At 40.8% G+C, this 21,614-nt stretch overlaps 1 protein-coding gene across 1 annotated transcript; it reads left to right on the top strand.

Annotated features, from left to right (window-relative positions):
• Positions 1–2,887: 2,887 nt before the first annotated feature.
• Positions 2,888–20,958, top strand: LOC148563996 (uncharacterized). The gene is made up of 5 exons (XM_088486988.1): positions 2,888–3,573; positions 3,959–4,058; positions 20,466–20,609; positions 20,714–20,791; positions 20,914–20,958. Exons 1-5 carry the CDS (start codon positions 2,888–2,890, stop codon positions 20,956–20,958), a joined length of 1,053 nt encoding a protein of 350 aa, XP_088343114.1.
• The last annotated feature ends 656 nt before the right edge of the window (positions 20,959–21,614 follow it).

Raw genomic sequence — 21,614 nt, forward strand, 5'->3', positions numbered from 1 at the left:
TATGGTCTCGGTTTCTCGTATCTAATATGTAATGTGGTAGGAAATACTTAGGCTAGAGGCCCTAAGATAGGAATTGAATTGATGATGTTGTTGAATGGTTGAGATATATGATGTGGTCATATATGTGATTATGAATATGGATGCCTTGATTGTGTGATATATGAGAGAATGCATGTTGTGATATATGCTTGATGAATGATTGAGGTTGAATTGGTGGGTGGTACCATGTTGATGATGAGTATGATGATGATTATGTATAATGATGGTTGATTAGAAATGGTATTTTTGGAAATTGGGATGAGGAAGGATGTATGACATGATATTGTGTTTGTCCTTTAGCCATTTGATTGAGAAGTGTTAAAATGGTTGGATGTGGTTTTGGGAATTTTGGTAAAGTGTCAATGTGTGAGTTGAGGATGGCTTGATGTTGATTTTGGTACATTTTGATTGATTTCAAAAAGGGTGAAATTGGCACGTTTTGGTTGATTTTGAAAAGAGTTGAAAATGGTTTGTTTTGAAAATGGCACCTTGCGGTTTTGTATGAAAACATGGTTTTTGGGCATACTTTGACGGTACATAACTTGGACTACAGATCTCTGATTTATGCCAAATCTATTTAGAAATGAAATTGGATCCGGGATGTCTATGCCGTTCAAAGAACGGGTGAAAAACAATTTAAAATGACAAAGTTATGTCCGTCGGAAGATTGGGGGTTGAATCTGTGAATTCTGCAACTTTTAACTTAGAAAATTTTTAGCAGAATGACCCTCTGCGCGTAGGTGCTCTTGGCGCGTACGCACCGATCTTCAAGAAAACACCATCCACGCGTGCGCGTGGTGTGCGCGGGCGCGTCGATGCGCTGCACCAAATGCCCAGCCATTTTCCCGAGATTTGTGCCAGAGTTATGCCAGTTTTGTGCCTGGGGCGCAAGAGCACCCACGCGTACGCGTGGCTGACGCGTGCGTGTCGTTTGGCTAATTTTTGATTCACGCGTTTGCACGTATGACGCTTGCGCGTCGATGAGTTTTGTGGCCAGCCACACGTGCGCGTGGAGTGCGCGTACGCGTGGCCCTGTTTTTCATCCCAAAGTTGATTTTTGAGTTTTAAAAGCCAAATTTCATACTTCTAAGCCTCCGATCTCACCATTTATGTCTTAAATAATTATGATATGCCTAGCATGAGAAGAGGGGCTAGCGAATATGGTAACTTGCGAGTGAAGCAAGGGAAAAATGAATGATCAATGAGGATCAAAGATGATTATGTGAGATACGGAGGATGGCGGTGGAAGTGTTGGTTATGCCATGGGCCGAAAGGCCATGATTGTTAATGAATTGGCTGGTTATGGATTTAACCGTGAGCCGGATGGCTGGATTATTGCCGTGTTACGGCGGAGCCATGATTATGGCTAAGTATAAATGCATATATGCTGTTGAATGAATTGTGAATGTTTGCACTTCCACTATCGGAGATGAGGGTTTCCCTGGGAGGAAGTAGTGGCTAGCCACCACGTGCTCCAGGTTGAGACTCGAAGCTCTTTTGACCCTATGTCGTCAGGGTGGCCGGGCACTGTGAAAGCCCCGGATGAGCTCACCCCCATGAATATTCACCAGTGAGGGTGATGGATGTGGATCATGATTATGATCAAATTTATATTGAGTATAACTCGAGTTGGGGAGACACGACAGAGGGACCGTCCAAGGTTAGCTACCAAGACTTGTCGGGCTGGCTCTATAACCGACAGATGATATCATCAGCCACTAGGGACAGGCATTCATCATATGCATACTATATGAATTGTTCGAGATTGCTTATTTGACTGCATATTACTTGCTAATTGTCTAAATGTCTTATCTGTTCCTATTTATAAATCTCTTGTTTGATATAACTGTGTTTGCTATATTATACTCCTGCTGGTGGTTGGGAGGTCTGAAGGAATTCGAAAGGGAAGTATTAGTTAGACTGAAGGATCTTTAGTCAGTTGCCACTTATGGTGTAGCTTGTTTATAAGCTTTGATATTATCTGGAGGAAGTTCTAGGATTGCCTTCGGCTTTCCTCTATTATTATGTATTATATATGTGGAAGTTGTTACCATACTGGGAGCCTCTGGTTCTCACCCATGCGGGTTTTGTGGTTTTCAGATGCAGGACGCGAGGCTTCTCGTTGAGGCATGCTGGAGACTTCTGGATTAGCGAAGATCCTTTGCTCTTGGGGCTCTGTTTAGTCTTATATGTTTCTCTTAGATACTTTTATCTCCATCGAATAATACAAACTGTGATGACTCCTCTTATAGGAGATTTTGGAGAATAGGTTTCTGTAATTGTGTCCCTTTGGGTTTCCTTTGGGGTTTCCTTATTTTATTATGTGTATATATTGTTATGCTCGGACCGGTTATCTTCGCAACCGGATTTTGAGTCTTGATATTCCCGTTGTTGACACTCCTTTGTATATATATAATCTCGCGTTAGCTTATCCCTGTTCGTTACGTTATCGATCGGAGTGTTGCGCTTTTCGAGTTACGATTTTTGTTTACCCCTTTTTCTTCGAAGGCTCCTAGTTATAAACATCATTCATACTACTATACGTACTAAATTTTTATTTTAGAGGTCGTAATACCTTGCCATCTCTGAATTATGACTTAAGCATAAGACTCTGTATGGTGGGGTGTTACATTATGGTATCAGAGCAGTTCATTCCTGTAGAGCCTGAGGGATGGACTGATTATGCTTCTGTGCATTCTCTGTATGTGTGTTATGTGCTGTTAGTATATCTACTTGATATAGTTGGCATAAACGTTCATGAGCATGCATTTGGGACTTTGAAGCACTAAACTTCCGATATTGAGACTGATCAACTTAATATCGAATGTTTGGTGTGTATAGGAACCAGATGGCGCCTCGTGGATGCGGTAGAGGCCGTGGGAGAGGTCATACGAATGCTCGTGCACTAGGGATTAACCCTAATGACCCGGAAAACCTTATGAAGGCGTTGGAGAACATGGCTGCGGCTATGCAGGCCACTGCAGAGGCTTTTGGACAACAGATGAACAACCATGGCAACGACGGAAATGGAGCTCAGGGACCAATGGAGATCAGAACTTTTGCTGTGTTGGTGAACAAGTGTGGGGTTGCTGAAGAGTGTGTAAAGAAGGCAGCTGCTGAGAGGGGGAGTCACAAGGGATCATTCCCACGGAACCGAGGGAAGAGCTTTGCACCTAGAGGTCCGCCTTTCAAACGGGGAGGCTCTTTCAGGAGGCCCAACAACAACAACTCCCAAGGTAAAAGGTTTGGGAAGCAACTACAGAGTGCTCAAGCTTGTGCTAGGTGTGGAAGTCACCATCCGGGAGTCCCGTGCATGGCCGGATGGGGTTTGTGCTATTTCTGTGGTAAGGCGGGACATAAGGTCCCAAACTGTCTGGAGAAGCAGAAACAAGGTGCCGGGGAGGCGCAGCAGACTGGTCGGGTGTTCACCGCCTCAGCTATAGGTGCTGAGGGATCTGAGGCACTTATTCGAGGTAACCGTGAAATGGCTGGTCAAACTTTAAATGCTTTATTTGATTCGGGAGCATCACATTCGTTCATTGCATTTGAGAAAGCCCATGAGTTAGGATTGAAGATTGTAACCTTAGGTTATAAGAGTGTATAATGCTACCCATGACGCCATGGTAACTAGGCTAGGATGCCTGAAAGTTTCGTTTAGGTTCAAGCAGCGTGATTTTGTCCATAATTTAATCTGCCTACAGATGATCAGTCTTGATCTTATCTTGGGATTGGACTGGTTATCTGAGGACCATGTCCTGCTTGATCGTTCTACAAAGTCGGTGTACTTTATGTCGGAAGAGACAGAAGGGCCGGTCATGGTGAATAATTATTACTTGAATTCAATGATGGTGAACTGTTCCGGAATCGAATGTCAGGGTATCCTGTTGTTAACCGCGGGTGTTTTGGGTGATGATTAAAGGTTGGAACAGATTCTGGTGGTGTGTGAGTTTCCGGAGGTGTTTCCCGATGACATTGATGAATTTCCACCTAACCGAGAAGTCGAGTCTGCTATCGAGTTGGTACCTCGGGCCGAACCAATCTCGAGTGCTCCGTATAGAATGTCACCATTAGAGATGGCCGAGCTAAAGTCTCAGTTGGAGGATTTATTGGGTAAGAACTTTATCCGACCAAGTGTTCTCCCGTGGGGTGCTCCAGTGTTGCTGGTAAAGAAGAAAGATGGGAGTATGCGACTCTGTGTGGATTACAGGCAGTTGAACAAGGTCACGATAAAGAATAAGTACCCATTGTCGAGAATTGATGATCTCATGGATCAGCTACAAGGAACTGGGGGTTTTTCCAAGATCGATTTGCGATCTGGTTATCACCAGATAAGAGCGAGGGGTGAGGATATCCCTAAGACCGCTTTCAGGACTCGTTATGGTCATTACGAGTACACTGTAATGTCCTTTGGGTTGACGAACGCTCCTGCAGTATTCATGGATTACATGAATAGAGTGTTCTGTCCGTTTTTGGATAAATTCGTTGTTGTCTTCATTGACGACATACTGATTTACTCCAAGACTGAAGAAGAGCATGCGAAACACCTGAGGACCGTGTTGCAGATTCTAAAGGAGAAGAAACTCTATGCGAAACTGTCTAAGTGTGAGTTTTGGAAGAGTGAGGTGAAGTTTTTGTGTCACGTGGTGAGTAAGAAGGGAATAGCCATAGATCCAACTAAGGTAGAAGCTGTGATGAATTGGAGGCAACTAACCACAGTAACTGAGATAAGGAGTTTTCTGGGTTTAGCTGGCTATTACCGAAGGTTCATCAAAGGCTTTTCGCAATTAGCCTTGCCGTTGACAAAGTTAACCCGCAAGGACACTCCGTTTGTTTGGACTCCTGAGTGCGAGGAGAGCTTTCAAGCATTGAAGAAAAAGTTGACCACTGCACCTGTGTTAGTGTTACCTGAGCCGAACGAGCCTTTTGAGGTGTACTGTGATGCCTCGTTAAGGGGTCTAGGATGCGTGCTGATGCAGCATCATAATATGGTGGCGTATGCCTCACGACATTTGAGACCTCACGAAGTTAGTTACCCTACGCACGATTTGGAACTCGCTGCAGTTGTGTTTGCCTTGAAGGTGTGGAGGCATTATCTCTATGGGGTTAAGTTCCAAGTCTTCTCCGATCACAAGAGCTTGAAATATCTCTTTGATCAGAAAGAGCTTAATATGAGGCAGAGAAAGTGGATGGAATTATTGAAGGACTACGACTTTGAGTTGAATTACCATCCAGGAAAGGCGAATGTAGTGGCGGATGCGTTAAGTCGGAAGTCATTATATGCCGCTTGGACGATGCTTCAAGAGGAGAAATTGCTCAAGGGATTCGAGAGTCTAAAAATTGGTGTTCGTAAAGTATCTGGAACCTTGTGTTTGAGCCGATTAGAGATCTCGAGTGACTTTAAGTCCGAACTCCTAAAGGCTCATGAAAATGATGAAGCGTTATGGAAGGTATTACCGGCTATCGAGCAAGGAAAACAGTGGAGAGTGTCGGAAGAAAAAGATGGGTTATGGAGATTCAAGGGTAGGATCATTGTGCCGGATGTTGGCACTTTGAGGCAAGATATCTTAAAGGAGGCACACAAAAGCGGATTCTCCATTCACCCAGGAAGTACTAAGATGTACCATGATTTAAAGGCGATGTTTTTGGTGGCCGGGTATGAAGAATGATGTGGCGGAATATATTTCGAAGTGCTTAACTTGTCAAAAGGTAAAGATTGAACATCAAAGACCTTCCGGGATGTTGCAACCTTTAGAGGTTCCGCAATGGAAGTGGGAGAGTATTGCTATGGACTTTGTGTCGGGATTGCCAAGGACAAGGACTGGTTTTGATACTATCTGGGTGATTGTGGACCGACTGACAAAGTCAGCTCACTTTTTGCCCATTCGGATGACGTACACCCTTGAGGAGCTAACACGGTTATACATAAAGGAGATTGTGAGACTTCATGGTGTACCTGCTACTATAATCTCCGATAGAGATCCTCGTTTCACTTCGAGGTTCTGGGGTGCATTTCCGAAAGCTTTTGGAACCCGATTAAGCTTGAGTACAGCTTACCATCCTCAAACAGATGGTCAATCCGAGAGGACGATCCAAACCCTAGAGGATATGTTGAGAGCTTGTGTTTTGGACCAACCGGCGAGTTGGGATCGGTATATGCCATTAGTGGAGTTTGCATACAATAATAGTTACCATGCGAGCATCAGAATGGCTCCGTATGAGGCATTGTATTGGAGGAAATGTCAATCTCCGCTATGTTGGTATGAAGCTGGAGAGAAAGGCTTGTTGGGGCCGGAGATGATAGCTGAGATCACTGAACAAGTCAAGAAAATCCGAGATAGGATGCTTACGGCACAGAGTCTCCAGAAGAGTTATGCCGATTAGAGGCGGAAGCCCTTGGAATTTGAGGAAGGAGATCATGTTTTCCTGAAGGTTACTCCGACCACAGGAGTAGGTAAAGCGATTAAAGCGAAGAAGTTGAATCCTCGATACATCGGTCCATTTCAGATCCTGGAGAGGATCAGACCGGTGGCATATTGGGTGGCTCTACCACCTCATCTTTCGAACCTGCATGACGTGTTTCACGTGTCGCAGCTTCGGAAGTACACTCCTGATGCTAGCCATGTGTTAGAACCTGAATCGGTTCAGTTAAGGGAAGATTTGACGCTTCCAGTGGCTCCAGTCAGAATTGATGATACTAGTATCAAACGGTTGCGTGGAAAAGAGGTTTCATTAGTCAAAGTGGCTTGGAGTTGAGGAGGTGTTGAGGAACACACTAGGGAACTTGAGTCGGAGATGCGAACGGAATATCCGCACTTATTCTCAGGTAATTGAATTTGAATTTTGTGGGAAAAATTCCCAATTAGGTGGGTAGAATGTAAGACTCGGTTAATTAATGGCTAATTAACCCATAAATGAGAATTTATTCTAGAGAACCAGAAATGTTACTTTTATGGCTAAATGTGATAGAGGAGTTTGAGACGAGAATTTCGGTACCAATTTTATAGAAATCGATCCAAGATTGGACCGAACAGGCCAAACCGGGCCAACCGGACCCAAAGTGGGCCCTTGGCCCAACTAAACTAAACCAAAACCCTAGTTTTCAGCACTCTCTCTCCTCACAACACTCTCATTCACGCTGAAATGATGGAGAGGAAGGGAAGAACACTCTCTCAAGTTCTCTCCATTGGTTGATCTTCAAACCACCATAACTTTTGATCTAGAGCTCCGATTGCCGCACCGTTTACGGCCACGTGTTCACCGCGGAGAGCTCTACAAAACCCATATAATTATCTTGAGGTAAGCTACGTTTTGCTGTTCGAAATTCCAACCCTTGTTTTCGAGTTTCATGGGTGAAATGTTGAGATTTTGGGTTCTTTGATGTTATAGGACCCAACTCTCTTGAAGGAGAAGGTTAATCTTGTTTCCTTGGACCTTGTGTATGGTAATATTCTCAACCCTAGTGTAATTTGTTGTTCTATGATGTTTGGGTATTGAGATATTGTGTATGGATATGATGATTGTGGCTTAGGTTATGTGTATGTGAATATTGAAGCTTGATTGATGATTTTGGAAAGCTTGGGAGAGAGTTTTGTGTGATAAAATTTGTTCTTGGAGGTGTTGAGACCTTGAGAGCTTGAGGAAAAGTGATTTGGAAGTGCTCCGGTTGAGCTTGGGAAATCGGCTAAGGTATGGTCTCGGTTTCTCGTATCTAATATGTAATGTGGTAGGAAATACTTAGGCTAGAGGCCCTAAGATAGGAATTGAATTCATGATGTTGTTGAATGGTTGAGATATATGATGTGGTCATATATGTGATTATGAATATGGATGCCTTGATTGTGTGATATATGAGAGAATGCATGTTGTGATATATGCTTGATGAATGATTGAGGTTGAATTGGTGGGTGGTACCATGTTGATGATGAGTATGATGATGATTATGTATAATGATGGTTGATTAGAAATGGTATTTTTGGAAATTGGGATGAGGAAGGATGTATGACATGATATTGTGTTTGTCCTTTAGCCATTTGATTGAGAAGTGTTAAAATGGTTGGATGTGGTTTTGGGAATTTTGGTAAAGTGTCAATGTGTGAGTTGAGGATGGCTTGATGTTGATTTTGGTACATTTTGATTGATTTCAAAAAGGGTGAAATTGGCACGTTTTGGTTGATTTTGAAAAGAGTTGAAAATGGTTTGTTTTGAAAATGGCACCTTGCGGTTTTGTATGAAAACATGGTTTTTGGGCATACTTTGACGGTACATAACTTGGACTACAGATCTCTGATTTATGCCAAATCTGTTTAGAAATGAAATTGGATCCGGGATGTCCATGGCGTTCAAAGAACGGGTGAAAAACAATTTAAAATGACAAAGTTATGTCCGTCGGAAGATTGGGGGTTGAATCTGTGAATTCTGCAGCTTTTAACTTAGAAAATTTTTAGCAGAATGACCCTCCGCGCGTAGGCGCTCTTGGCGCGTACGCGCCGATCTTCAAGAAAACACCATCCACGCGTGCGCGTGGTGTGTGCGGGCGCGTCGATGCGCTGCACCAAATGCCCAGCCATTTTCCCGAGAGTTGTGCCAGAGTTATGCCGGTTTTGTGCCTGGAGCGCAAGAGCACCCACGCGTACGCGTGGCTGACGCGTGTGCGTCGTTTGGCTAATTTTTGATTCGCGTGTTCGCGCGTATGACGCTTGCGCGTCGATGAGTTTTGTGGCCATCCACGCGTGCGCGTGGAGTGCGCGTACGCGTGGCCCTGTTTTTCATCCCAAAGTTGATTTTTGAGTTTTAAAAGCCAAATTTCATACTTTTAAGCCTACAATCTCACCATTTATGTCTTAAATAATTATGATATGCCTAGCATGAGAAGAGGGGCTAGCGAATATGGTAACTTGCGAGTGAAGCAAGGGAAAAATGAATGATCAATGAGGATCAAAGATGATTATGTGAGATGCGGAGGATGGCGGTGGAAATGCTGATTATGCCATGGGCCGAAAGGCCGGGATTGTTAATGAATTGGCTGGTTATGGATTTAACCGTGAGCTGGATGGCTGGATTATTGCCGTGTTACGGCGGAGCCATGATTATGGCTAAGTATAAATGCATATATGCTGTTGAATGAATTGTGAATGTTTGCACTTCCACTATCGGAGATGAGGGTTTCCCTGGGAGGAAGCAGTGGCTAGCCACCACGTGATCCAAGTTGAGACTCGAAGCTCTTTTGACCCTATGTCGTCAGGGTGGCCGGGCACTGTGAAAGTCCCGGATGAGCTCACCCCCATGAATATTCACCAGTGAGGGTGATGGATGTGGATCATGATTATAATCAAATTTATATTGAGTATAACTCGAGTTGGGGAGACACGACAGAGGGACAGTCCAACGGTTAGCTACCAGGACTTGTCGGGCTGGCTCTATAACCGACAGATGATATCATCAGCCACTAGGGACAGGCATTCATCATATGCATACTATATGAATTGTTCGAGATTGCTTATTTGACTGCATATTACTTGCTAATTGTCTAAATGTCTTATCTGTTCCTATTTGTAAATCTCTTGTTTGATATAACTGTGTTTGCTATATTATACTCCTGCTGGTGGTTGGAAGGTCTGAAGGAATTGGAAAGAGAAGTATTAGTTAGACTGAAGGATCTTTAGTCAGTTGCCACTTATGGTGTAGCTTGTTTATAAGCTTTGATATTATCTGGAGGAAGTTCTAGGATTGCCTTTGGCTTTTCTCTATTATTATGTATTATATATGTGGAAGCTGTTACCATGCTGGGAGCCTCTGGTTCTCACCCATGCAGGTTTTGTGGTTTTCAGATGCAGGACGCGAGGCTTCTCGTTGAGGCATGCTGGAGACTTCTGGATTAGCGAAGATCCTTTGCTCTTGGGGCTCTGTTTAGTCTTATATGTTTCTCTTAGATACTTTTATCTCCATCGAATAATACAAACTGTGATGACTCCTCTTATAGGAGATTTTGGAGAATAGGTTTCTGTAATTGTGTCCCTTTGGGTTTCCTTTGGGGTTTCCTTATTTTATTATGTGTATATATTGTTATGTGATAACAAGTCATCTTAGCCTAGTTTCACTAGCCTTTTTCTTTTATTTTCAATTGATTTATGCACTTTCTTGAGCCATAAGCAAGCCAATTGGGTAGATTTTCATGCTTCCTTTGATTTAATCAACCATAGATGAATTAATGCAATTTCATGAGGTTTTATGCTATAATTGTCACATATTATGAAAGAATGAATATCTCATGATTTTGAGCATAGCTTTGATGTGTTTGGTTGATTAATAATAGGTGAAGAAAGCTTGGAGAAAGGTTGAAGCAAGAAGGAATGGCTAGGAGGAAGAGAGGACAAAAAGTTTGAGCAAAAGTTTGCCTCAAACTTTAGCTCAAACTTTTGGAATAAGTGAAAATGAACCAGGGAGCAAAAAGCTGGACCAAAAGTTTGCCTCAAACTTTTTGGCAAACTTTTGGCATCACAAGTCAACACCCTGGAGAGCAAAAGTTTGCGCCAACGTTTGCCTCAAACTTTTTGGCAAACGTTGGCGCATGAACAACACACCCTGGAGAGCAAAAGTTTGCGCCAACTTTTGCCTCAAACTTTTTGGCAAACGTTGGCGCCATGAGTATGCAAGGGGAGGCCAACGTTTGAGCAAAAGTTTGACCCCAAACTTTTGCCCAAACGTTGGTATCAGCAAAATAGGGTGGCTGATGTGAAAAGTTTGAGTGAAAGTTTGCCTCAAACATTTACTCAAACTTTTACTCAAGCTTTCATGATTCCAAACCCGGTTCAATTCGGTTCCTCTCCAAACTCCAAGAGCAATCAACCAAGGCCTCTATCAACCCAATTCCATCAAGAGCAAAGGCCCAATTGAAGGCTTGAAGACCATTTGAAGAAATTGTATAAATAGCATAGGATTTAAGTTTTCAGGAGCTTTTCTTTTCGGTTTTGACTAGTACACTTAGTAGAGAGCTCAGTTTACAATTTCTTGGCATTGTTGTTCTAGTTCAAGAGAGTTTTGGGAGGAGAATTGATTTCTCTTCTTCCTTATTCTTGATTGAATATTCTTTACTTTTCTTGCTTCGGATCTTGGGTGGAGAATTGAAGAACTTCTGTTTCAATCTCACCTTAGGATCTTGTTTAATTCTCTGCTTAATTGAATTTCAGTTTCGGTTAATTGCTTCTTCATCTATTTTCTTTGAAATTTACATTTCCTTTGCAATTGTTTTTGTTGGATCTAGGAAGGCATTGAGATCTAGACTTGGTTATCTAGTCTCTTGGGTCCTGAGATCTGAATTCCAATTTTACATCCTCTGTTTAATGCTTTTCAATCTCATTTACATTTCTGTTTTTAGATCCGATTCAATCCAAGTTATCTTCTCCTTCTCTGTTTGTTGCAATTTACTTTTCCTTGTTTAAATTCTGCAAATCCAATTCCCAATTCCCTTTACAATTCAAGCCATTTACATTTCTTGCAATTTAAGATTCTGCAATTTACATTTCTTGCGTTCTAAGTTTCTGCCATTTAATTTCTTGTTCTTTAAGATTCAGCACTTTAAATTTCAGTTCTCTTTACTTTCATGCAATTTACATATTCCCTTTACTTTCTATGCAATTTAAATTCTGTAAATCACAAATCTCTCAACCAAATCTTGATTCGCTTGACTAAATCAACCACTAAACTAAAATTGCTCAATCCTTCAATCCCTGTGGGATCGACCTCACTCCCGTGAGTTTTTATTACTTGATGCGACCCGGTGCACTTGCCGGTTAGATTGTGTGTTTGGAATTCGTTTCTCGTTTTCCGAAAATACACATCAAGTTTTTGGCGCCGTTGCCGGGGATTGATTAGATTGACAATGATTAAGTGAGGTGGTGATCTAGATCAAGCACTTTTTCTTTTCTGTTTCTTTATTTTCGTTGCTAACCCGCTAACTGTTTGAATTTTTGCTTAAGCTAACTAATATTTCACTTCAGCCATGGATTGAAGTGTTATTGCCTTTCTGGTGTTGTGTGATTCTTATGTTTTGCTTGTATGTCAGATACAAGAAGAGAGATCCCTACCTTTCATGAAACTGACGAAAGAATCCTCCGAAGGCTAAGAAGAGAAGCAAGAAAAAAAAAGTTGCTGGAGAGGAAGAATCAGATGAAGAATATCATGAATTGGAGGAACACTCAACAAATCCAACAAATCCACCAGTGAGAATGGCCAACAACAATAGTCAACCCCAGAGGAGAGTCTTGGCTTCATATACACTTGCTAATCCAAGGCATTGTGGGAGTAGCATTCTTACCCCAAATGTCGATGCAAATAACTTTGAATTGAAGCCCCAACTCATCACCTTGGTGCAGAACAATTGTTCCTATGGAGGAGGCCCCTTGGAAGATCCAAACCAGCACCTATCCACCTTCCTGAGGATATGTAACATAGTGAAGACCAATGGTGTGCATCCTGACAGTTACAAATTGCTGCTATTTCCATTTTCCCTCAAAGACAAAGCCACTCAATGGTTGGAGTCTTTTCCAAGAGATAGCATCAACAACTGGGATGATCTAGTAACCAAGTTTCTTGCCAAGTTTTACCCACCTCAAAAAGTTATTAGATTGAAGACTGAAGTACAAACATTCACACAAATGGATGCTGAACCCTTGTATGAGGCATGGGAACGATACAAAGCTCTAATCAGGAAGTGCCCTCCTGAGATGTTTAATGAATGGGATAAACTCCAAAATTTCTATGAAGGACTGACAATGAAAGCTCAAGAGGCACTTGACTATTCAGCAGGAGGCTCAATGCAACTCATGAAGACAGCTGAAGAAGCTCAGAACCTCATTGACATGGTGGCTAACAACCAATATTTCTTTGGCCATCAGAGACAACACCAACCATCACTAAGGAAAGGAGTGTTAGAAATGGAAGGGGTTGACACCCTCCTAGCTCAAAACAAGATAATGCAGCAGCAGATTCAAGAACAATTTGAGCAGATGGCTAAAAAGATTGATAGTTTATAAGTTGCAGCAGTGAATACAAGCCAACCATCAACCACATGGGGACAAAATGAAGAAAACCAAGAAAATCAGCAGCAGGAACAACCTCAATATGTGCACAACCAAGGCTCATGCCAAAATGAGGTTTATGGTGACACCTACAATCCATCCTGGAAGAACCATCCAAATCTCAGATGGGGAGATAACCACACCCACAGCCAGCAACCGTGGTAGAAAAACTCAAACCAAAACAACTCAAGAAACACAACTTACTCAAACCACGACCAACAAAACGCTAATAATAATCAATACAAGAAACCACAAAATACATATCAACGACCCCACCACAATCCACAAACTCATCAAAATAGCATTTCCGCACCAACATCTAACCCCCAAAACTACCACACTACCCCTACAAATAACTTCCAGCAACCACATTCCACCCCCATCATACCACCAATAGATCATCATGAAAGTAGAATTTCAAGTCTTGAGGCAGCCATACAAGCAATTACTCAGTCCACTCAAAGCTTGGTCAAAATGCAAGAGAGAAATGAAGCTACCATGAAGAGCCTTGAACGACAAGTGGGACAATTGGCCAAACAAGCTGAACGGCCAACCAATGTTCTCCCAAGTGATACAATCTCCAATCCAAAGGACAAAGGAAAAGCTACAAAGTGGGAGGAGTGCAAAGCAATCATAGTGGGAAGTGAAAAGACTAGGGAGAAGGAAGCCATCAATCAAGAAGAACACAATAGAGAAGTTCCACAAGAAGAGACAGAAGAGAGAAGTGAAGAGGAGAGAAAGACCAAGAATGCAAAAAGCTCAAAGAAAGATGTGGACATCCTTGAAACACAGCTACAAGAGAAGAAGGAAGGGGTGAAGCCAGATGTCCCCAAACTTCCGTACCCTCAGAGGTTCAAAAAAGAAAACGAGGATAAGCAATACTCAAAATTCCTGGATATATTCAAGACTCTCAGCATCAATATTCCTTTCTTAGAAGCACTTGAACAGATGCCATTATATGCCAAATTTATGAAAGAAGTACTCACAACGAAAAGATCCCTGAAGGAAGGACAGATTGTTGAGATGACAAAGGAATGTAGTGATATCCTCCAAAGAGAGTTGCCAGAGAAGAAAGATGATCCTGGGAGTTTTTACATACCCTGCACCATAGGAAACATAACAATTGAGAAGTCATTTTGTGACCTCGGTGCAGGTATAAACTTGATGCCTTTGTCTCTAATGAGGAAACTTCAAATTTCTGAGCTGAAGTCCACACGAATAGTTCTCCAAATGGCTGACAAATCCATTAAGCAAGCACTGGGAGTTGTGGAGAATGTGTTGGTAAAAGTGGGAAAATTCTTTCTCCCAGCTGATTTTGTCATCCTAGATATGGATGAAGACCCTAACACTCCCATCATCCTGGGGAGGCCTTTCCTGGCTACGGGCAGAGCATTGATAGATGTTGAAAAAGGAGAATTGTTGTTAAGAGTGCATGATGAGTATCTAGCATTCCATGTTTTTAAAATCCTGCATGAGCCTACTCAAGAAGAAGATTGTATGAAGGATAAGGCCAAGGATCAAAGCTTGAAGGAGGCATTCAATGAGTTAACTCCAAGACTTCTACATCCATGCTTGAAAGAAGTAGAGATGGTGCAACAGACCAAAGAAATCAAGGAGGAACTAGATCCAAAACCCCCAGATGAGAACCTCAACATTCCAGATAAAGAACCACCAAGGCATGAATCATCTCTTAAGAAAGAAGAGAAGAAGAAGAGGCCAAAAGGGTGGAAAAACAAGAAAATCTCCACTGAAGGCTTTTCACCAGGGGATAAAGTAATGTTAAACACCCAACCAATGAAGGTGTCCACACAATCATCTGAATGCTATACTGTAAATCGGATCCTTTCACTTGAACACCTAGAGATCATCAAAGAGGAGACCGGAAGAAAGTTCACAGTAAGAGGAGAAAAGCTGAGGCACTATGATTTTCAACCTCCTTGATCAAAAGAACAAGATGTCAAGCTAGTGACAATAAAAGAGCGCTTGTTGGGAGGCAACCCAACCTGAGGTAGTTTTCTTTTCATAGCTTTTTCAATAAAAATGTTGAATAATTGATATGTATTGCAAGGAGCTAAGTTTGGTGTTGCACACCAAAAACAACTTAAGGGAGAATGGAGGATTCTAAGTTTGGTGTTCCACGAAAACCTCATTCAAAAGCACATTCTAACTTCCTGCACATTGCTAGTTCCAAGCAATCAAACAGATTATTCAACCACTTAACTACTTTTTAGTCTTAACTTCATAACCTTTAGCAAGGACACAAGATTTTGCCTAGAGTTAACCTGCTGTACCCAGAGAAGTGGCAAGAAATTAAGTTTGGTGTTCCCACACCAAATTAAATCCACAAGCCACACTCAATTCATGCATACTAACTGGTCATCTAAGGGCTTGAGAAGCAAGCAACTTTTGAGAATTGTGCAGGGAATTCACCACCATTTGATGACACTATGCATCATAACTCAAAAGGGCACAACAGAAGGAAGGACAAAGGAACTGCAAACCAATAGGTTGTATTTACACTTAACTCTTGCTGTTGAAAAATGTTTTGACTTGTGTTTTGTTAAAGTGTTCATCTAATACAAGTAGAATCACTCTTAAAATAAGTAAGCTAGTCTATGTGTGTGCTTGTGTGTTTACTTTCACTGAACAAAAAGCATGTTTTGTCCCCTGCATCTTTAATTCAATAAAAGAAATGTTTGAAAGTGAAGTGAGATAGTTCTCTGTTAGATAGAAGTATAATAAAAGTAAGTGGTGGTTTGTGTGTGTGTGATTGTATAATAGCTCACTTTTAGTGAATAAAAGAACTAGGATGTCTTCTTCTAAGTATAAAGTGGCCTACTGTCTATAAATCTCAATCAAATAAAAATCCTTGGTTAGAAAGAAAAACAAAAAGAAAGAAAAAAGGGGAGAAAAAGAAACAGCCAAAGAGTGGCAGAACAAAAGAAAACAAAAAGAAACAAAGCTGGACACCAATAGCTTGAACCTTAGAATATATGCCTGTGGTGTCTTTGTATTAGGATCTGCTTGGACTACTAAGCTCTTTGAAGTGCATCAACACTCGGTGACTTGGGTTAACTAACCCGGGATCATCAGCTGAAAGTCCACTATCAAGAGCAACCTAACTACAAGGCATTTAGTAGCCCAAAGAGGTGCTGGGCATCAATGTTTTAAGAAGGAATGTGAGCCAAGTGTCTATAGTGAATAATGTGTCAAGTATAAAGAAAAGAAAATGAACTTGCTACACATGATACTCAAATAAAGCTTATGAACAAAATAATAGCCAAGGATAAAGGAATAATGAGAGGTCATAGCAGTATGTTACTTGAAGCTTGAAGGAGACTTTCTAGGCTTAAGAGTCAATAAAAAGTGAGTGTTTACATATGCACATAAAACTCCATGAACTACCAATAACACTCTACTAGCATGAACATCCTCTTCCATTTCATTCTTTTTTCTCAATAAATCTTTTCTTGCTTGGGGACAAGCAAGCTTTAAGTTTGGTGTTGTGATGACAAGTTATCTTAGCCTAGTTTCACTAGCCTTTTTCTTTTATTTTCAATTGATTTATGCACTTTCTTGAGCCATAAGCAAGCCAATTGGGTAGATTTTCATGCTTCCTTTGATTTAATCAACCATAGATGAATTAATGCAATTTCATGAGATTTTATGCTATAATTGTCACATATTATGAAAGAATGAATATCTCATGATTTTGAGCATAGCTTTGATGTGTTTGGTTGATTAATGATAGGTGAAGAAAGCTTGGAGAAAGGTTGAAGCAAGAAGGAATGGCTAGGAGGAAGAGAGGACAAAAAGTTTGAGCAAAAGTTTGCCTCAAACTTTAGCTCAAAATTTTGGAATAAGTGAAAATGAACCAGGGAGCAAAAAGCTGGACCAAAAGTTTGCCTCAAACTTTTGTGCAAACTTTTGGGCAAAAAGCTGGACCAAAAGTTTGCCTCAAACTTTTTGGCAAACTTTTGGTATCACAAATCAACACCCTGGAGAGCAAAAGTTTGCGCCAACGTTTGCCTCAAACTTTTTGGCAAACGTTGGCGCATGAACAACACACCCTGGAGAGCAAAAGTTTGCGCCAACGTTTGCCTCAAACTTTTTAGCAAACGTTGGCGCCATGAGTATGCAAGGGGAGGCCAACGTTTGAGCAAAAGTTTGACCCCAAACTTTTGCCCAAACGTTGGTATCAGCAAAATAGGGTGGCTGATGTGAAAAGTTTGAGTAAAAGTTTGCCTCAAACTTTTACTCAAACTTTTACTCAAGCTTTCATGATTCTAAACCCGGTTCAATTCGGTTCCTCTCCAAACTCCAAGAGCAATCAACCAAGGCCTCTATCAACCCAATTCCATCAAGAGAAAAGGCCCAATTGAAGGCTTGAAGACCATTTGAAGAAAGTGTATAAATAGCATAGGATTTAAGTTTTCATGAGCTTTTCTTTTCGGTTTTGACTAGTACACTTAGTAGAGAGCTCACTTTACAATTTCTTGGCATTGTTGTTCTAATTCAAGAGAGTTTTGGGAGGAGAATTGATTTCTCTTCTTCCTTATTCTTGATTGAATATTCTTTACTTTTCTTGCTTCGGATCTTGGGTGGAGAATTGAAGAACTTCTACTTTAATCTCACCTTGGGATCTTGTTTAATTCTCTGCTTAATTGAATTTCAGTTTCGGTTAATTGCTTCTTCGTCTATTTTCTTTGAAATTTACATTTCCTTTGCAATTGTTCTTGTTGGATCTAGGAAGGCATTGAGATCTAGACTTGGTTATCTAGTCTCTTGGGTCCTGAGATCTGAATTCCAATTTTACATCCTCTGTTTAATGCTTTTCAATCTCATTTACATTTCTGTTTTTAGATCCGATCCAATCCAAGTTATCTTCTCCTTCTCTGTTTGTTGCAATTTACTTTTCCTTGTTTAAATTCTGCAAATCCAATTCCCAATTCCCTTTACAATTCAAGCCATTTACATTTCTTGCAATTTAAGATTCTGCAATTTACATTTCTTGCGTTCTAAATTTTTGCCATTTAATTTCTTGTTCTTTAAGATTCAGCACTTTAAATTTCAGTTCTCTTTACTTTCATGCAATTTACATATTCCCTTTACTTTCTATGCAATTTAAATTCTGCAAATCACAAATCTCTCAACCAAATCTTGATTCGCTTGACTAAATCAACCACTAAACTAAAATTGCTCAATCCTTCAATCCCTGTGGGATCGACCTCACTCCCGAGAGTTTTTATTACTTGATGCGACCCGGTGCACTTGCCGGTTAGATTTGTGTGTTTGGAATTCGTTTCTCATTTTCCGAAAATACACATCAATATGCTCGGACCGGTTATCTTCGCAACCGGATTTTGAGTCTTGATATTCCCGTTGTTGACACTCCTTTTTGTATATATATAATCTCGCGTTAGCTTATCCCTGTTCGTTACGTTATCGATCGGAGTGTTGCGCTTTTCGAGTTACGATTTTTGTTTACCCCTTTTTCTTCGAAGGCTCCTAGTTATAAACATCATTCATACTACTATACGTACTAAATTTTTATTTTAGAGGTCGTAATACCTTGCCATCTCTGAATTATGACTTAAGCATAAGACTCTGTATGGTGGGGTGTTACAGACCCTTAGCGTTGTCGAGCTTCTTTTGTAAGGCATGTAAAATAACTTTGTTTGCAGTTTCTGCTAATCCATTTGTTTGTGTATGTTCTACAGAAGAAAAGTGTTGTTTGATTTTCAAATTCTGCAAAAAAGAGATAAATTTGTTATCGGCAAACTGGCGATCATTATCGGTGATATTTGTGCCGAGGTATGCCGAAGCGACAGATAATATTTTTCCAAACAAAGGAAATCATTTGTTATGGTGTTATTTTTGCTAAGGGTTGGGCCTCTATCCATTTTGAAAAGTAATCAATTGTAACTATCAGAAACTTTACCTGTCTACGTGCTAAAGGGAAGAGCCGAGTATATCGAGCCCCCATTGGTTGAATGGCCAACTTACTTCCGAGCTGTGGAGAACTTCGGCTAGTAAGTGTGCGATCGGTTCGTGCTTTTGGCAATTTGCGCACTTTTTGACTTTTTCAGTGCAATCTCGCGACAGTGTTGGCAGAAAAAACCTACTCAGAGTATTTTGGAAAATAAGCTCCGAGCTCCAACATGTATCCAACAGATGCCCTTGTGAGCTTCAGCGAGTGCGAGCTCTGCCTCGGTCCTGGAAAGGCACTTTTACAAAGGTCGAGAGAAACTTCGCCTATATAAAGAGTTGTTGTATATGGTAAAGAAGAATGCTTGATGCCAGAATTTCCGAACATTGCAGTGCCATGTGGGATAATTCCGGACTTAATGTACTCTATATAAGGAGTCCGCTAATCTTCATCCTGTGCTAAATTCAAAACTTCGGTTAGAGTCACACCTGGAAAGTGGAGTGTAGATTAGTAACGAGAAGAAGTAGGTGTTTGTGAGCTTGCGAGCTTTGACAAGATATCAGCTCGGTGATTGTGTTCCTGAGGTATGTGAAGGATTTCAAACTTTGTAAAATTTGAAATCAATTATCAAGATATTTTGCTAATAAGGGATCTTTAACTTGAAATAGGTTATTTACCTACCGTACAATTAGCAAGGAATCACAGTATACATTGAGTTCGGAGATGTTTAAGTCGGTTGCTAGTTTTTGGCCGGCAATCAGTGCTTCGTATTCATTTTGGATGTTACTTATTTTGAATGAAAGGTGCAAAGATTGTTCTAATACAAAACCATTGCTGTCTTCATGTAGAACTCCGGTACCGCACCCTTGGGGATTGGAGGCCCCGTCCACATAAAGGGTCCATTCTGTTGAGTGGTCCTCCGAACTCGGAGCAATAAACTCGGCTATAAAGTCTGCAAGGTGCTGGGATTTGATTGGCCCTCTACTCTGGTATCTGATGTCAAATTCAGAGAGCTTGACCGACCATTTTATAAGTCGGATAGCCAACTCTGGTTTGTGTAACACCTGTCTCAAAGGTTGATCAGTTCTGATGTGGATGGTATGACTCTGAAAATATGGCCGAAAACGCCGAGCTGAGAAGATCAATGCTAGAGCTAATTTCTCAATTTTTGGGTAGCAAAGCCCGGAGTTCTGTAGAGACTTACTGAAGTAAATTGGTTGTTGCATTTTTTGTCTCTCTGTGACAAGGACAGAACTTATTACCCAGTCAGTAACAAATAAATATAAGTAAAGCTCGTCCTCTTGAAAGGGATTTTGTAAAATCGGAGGTTTTGAAAGGATGGGTTTATACTTGAAAAAGCATTTTTGCATTCTTCAGTCCAAGTAAAATTGTTTTTCCTTTTTAATGTTTGAAAAAAGCAGAAAGATTTGGATGCTAAACATGGTAAAAATCTAGATAAGGCATCAAGTCTCCCTGTTAGACGCTGGACCTCTTTGATTGTCTGTGGACATATCATGTCTAATACGGCTCAGCATTTCTCAGAATTAGCTTCTATTCCTCGATTTGTAAGCAAAAATCCGAGGAATTTGCCTCCCTGCACTCCAAAAGCGCACTTTTTTGGGTTTAGCCTCATGTTATATCGTCGTATTTGATTGAATATTTCCAAAAGGCCATTGAGATGATCATCGCCGAGCTTTGTTTTTGCGACCATGTCATCAACATAGACTTCCAGGTTTCTGCCGATCTGGTTTGCAAATATTTTATCCATGAGCTGTTGATATGAGGCACCTACATTCTTCAGTCCAAAAGGCAAAACCTTATAACAGTAATTTCCAAATTCAGTAATGAATCCGGTTTTATTTTATTCAGAGGGATGCATTAAAATCTGGTTATAACCAGAATAGGCATCCATGAAACTCAAGGTTTTATAACCTGAAGCGTTATCTACTAAACAATCAATAGAGGGTAAGGGATAAGCATCTTTTGGGCATGCGTTGTTGAGATCTGTGAAATCAACACACATGCACCATTTACCATTGTTTTTTTTTTACCATGACCATATTTGCCAGCCATGTTGTGAATTGAATTTCTTTGATGAACCCGGCACTTATTAATTTTTTTAGCCTCCTGATGATGGCCTAAAGTGGGTTTGGAATTTCTCTCAAAATAGAATTTCTCTGTTGCAAGTACAGTCCAAGCCCAACAATTGACCATCAATCAAAGTTTAATTCAAAGATATCACAATCAACACAAAATAACAGGGAGTTTTGAATTCTGGGTCGTTCTCCCTAGGAATTGCAATGAAATGCTCAATTATTGGCTATGAGGGAATGGGGGTTGATGGCAAGAGGCAAGAAATATAAATAGCAAGAAGGTAAATAAGCATGCAATGACTTAAAGATCAAAAGCAATTAAACTCAACACAATTAATCAAGAGAAAGCAAAATTCAAATGCTAAGAAACCTCTTGGCAAGGATTGAGAGTTAAGGTTACCTATCCTGGCCATTGACCACAAACATATGATGATTATGAAGAGTTAATCCTACTTAGTTAATCCTAATATCGAGGAT

The sequence above is a fragment of the Arachis ipaensis genome, chromosome B5 (genome assembly GCF_059453495.1).
Source record: "Arachis ipaensis isolate K30076 ecotype BB chromosome B5, ASM5945349v1, whole genome shotgun sequence".
Taxonomy (NCBI): Eukaryota; Viridiplantae; Streptophyta; class Magnoliopsida; order Fabales; family Fabaceae; genus Arachis; species Arachis ipaensis.

Bases quoted from the DNA above. Each gene is read 5' to 3' on its own strand.
- LOC148563996 (XM_088486988.1), top strand. From the start codon at position 2,888: ATGGCGCCTCGTGGATGCGGTAGAGGCCGTGGGAGAGGTCATACGAAT. The intron at 4,059-20,465 runs GTACCTCGGGCC...TGAAAAAAGCAG, and splicing joins TCGAGTCTGCTATCGAGTTG to AAAGATTTGGATGCTAAACA. The intron at 20,610-20,713 runs GTAAGCAAAAAT...TATTTCCAAAAG, and splicing joins TAGCTTCTATTCCTCGATTT to GCCATTGAGATGATCATCGC.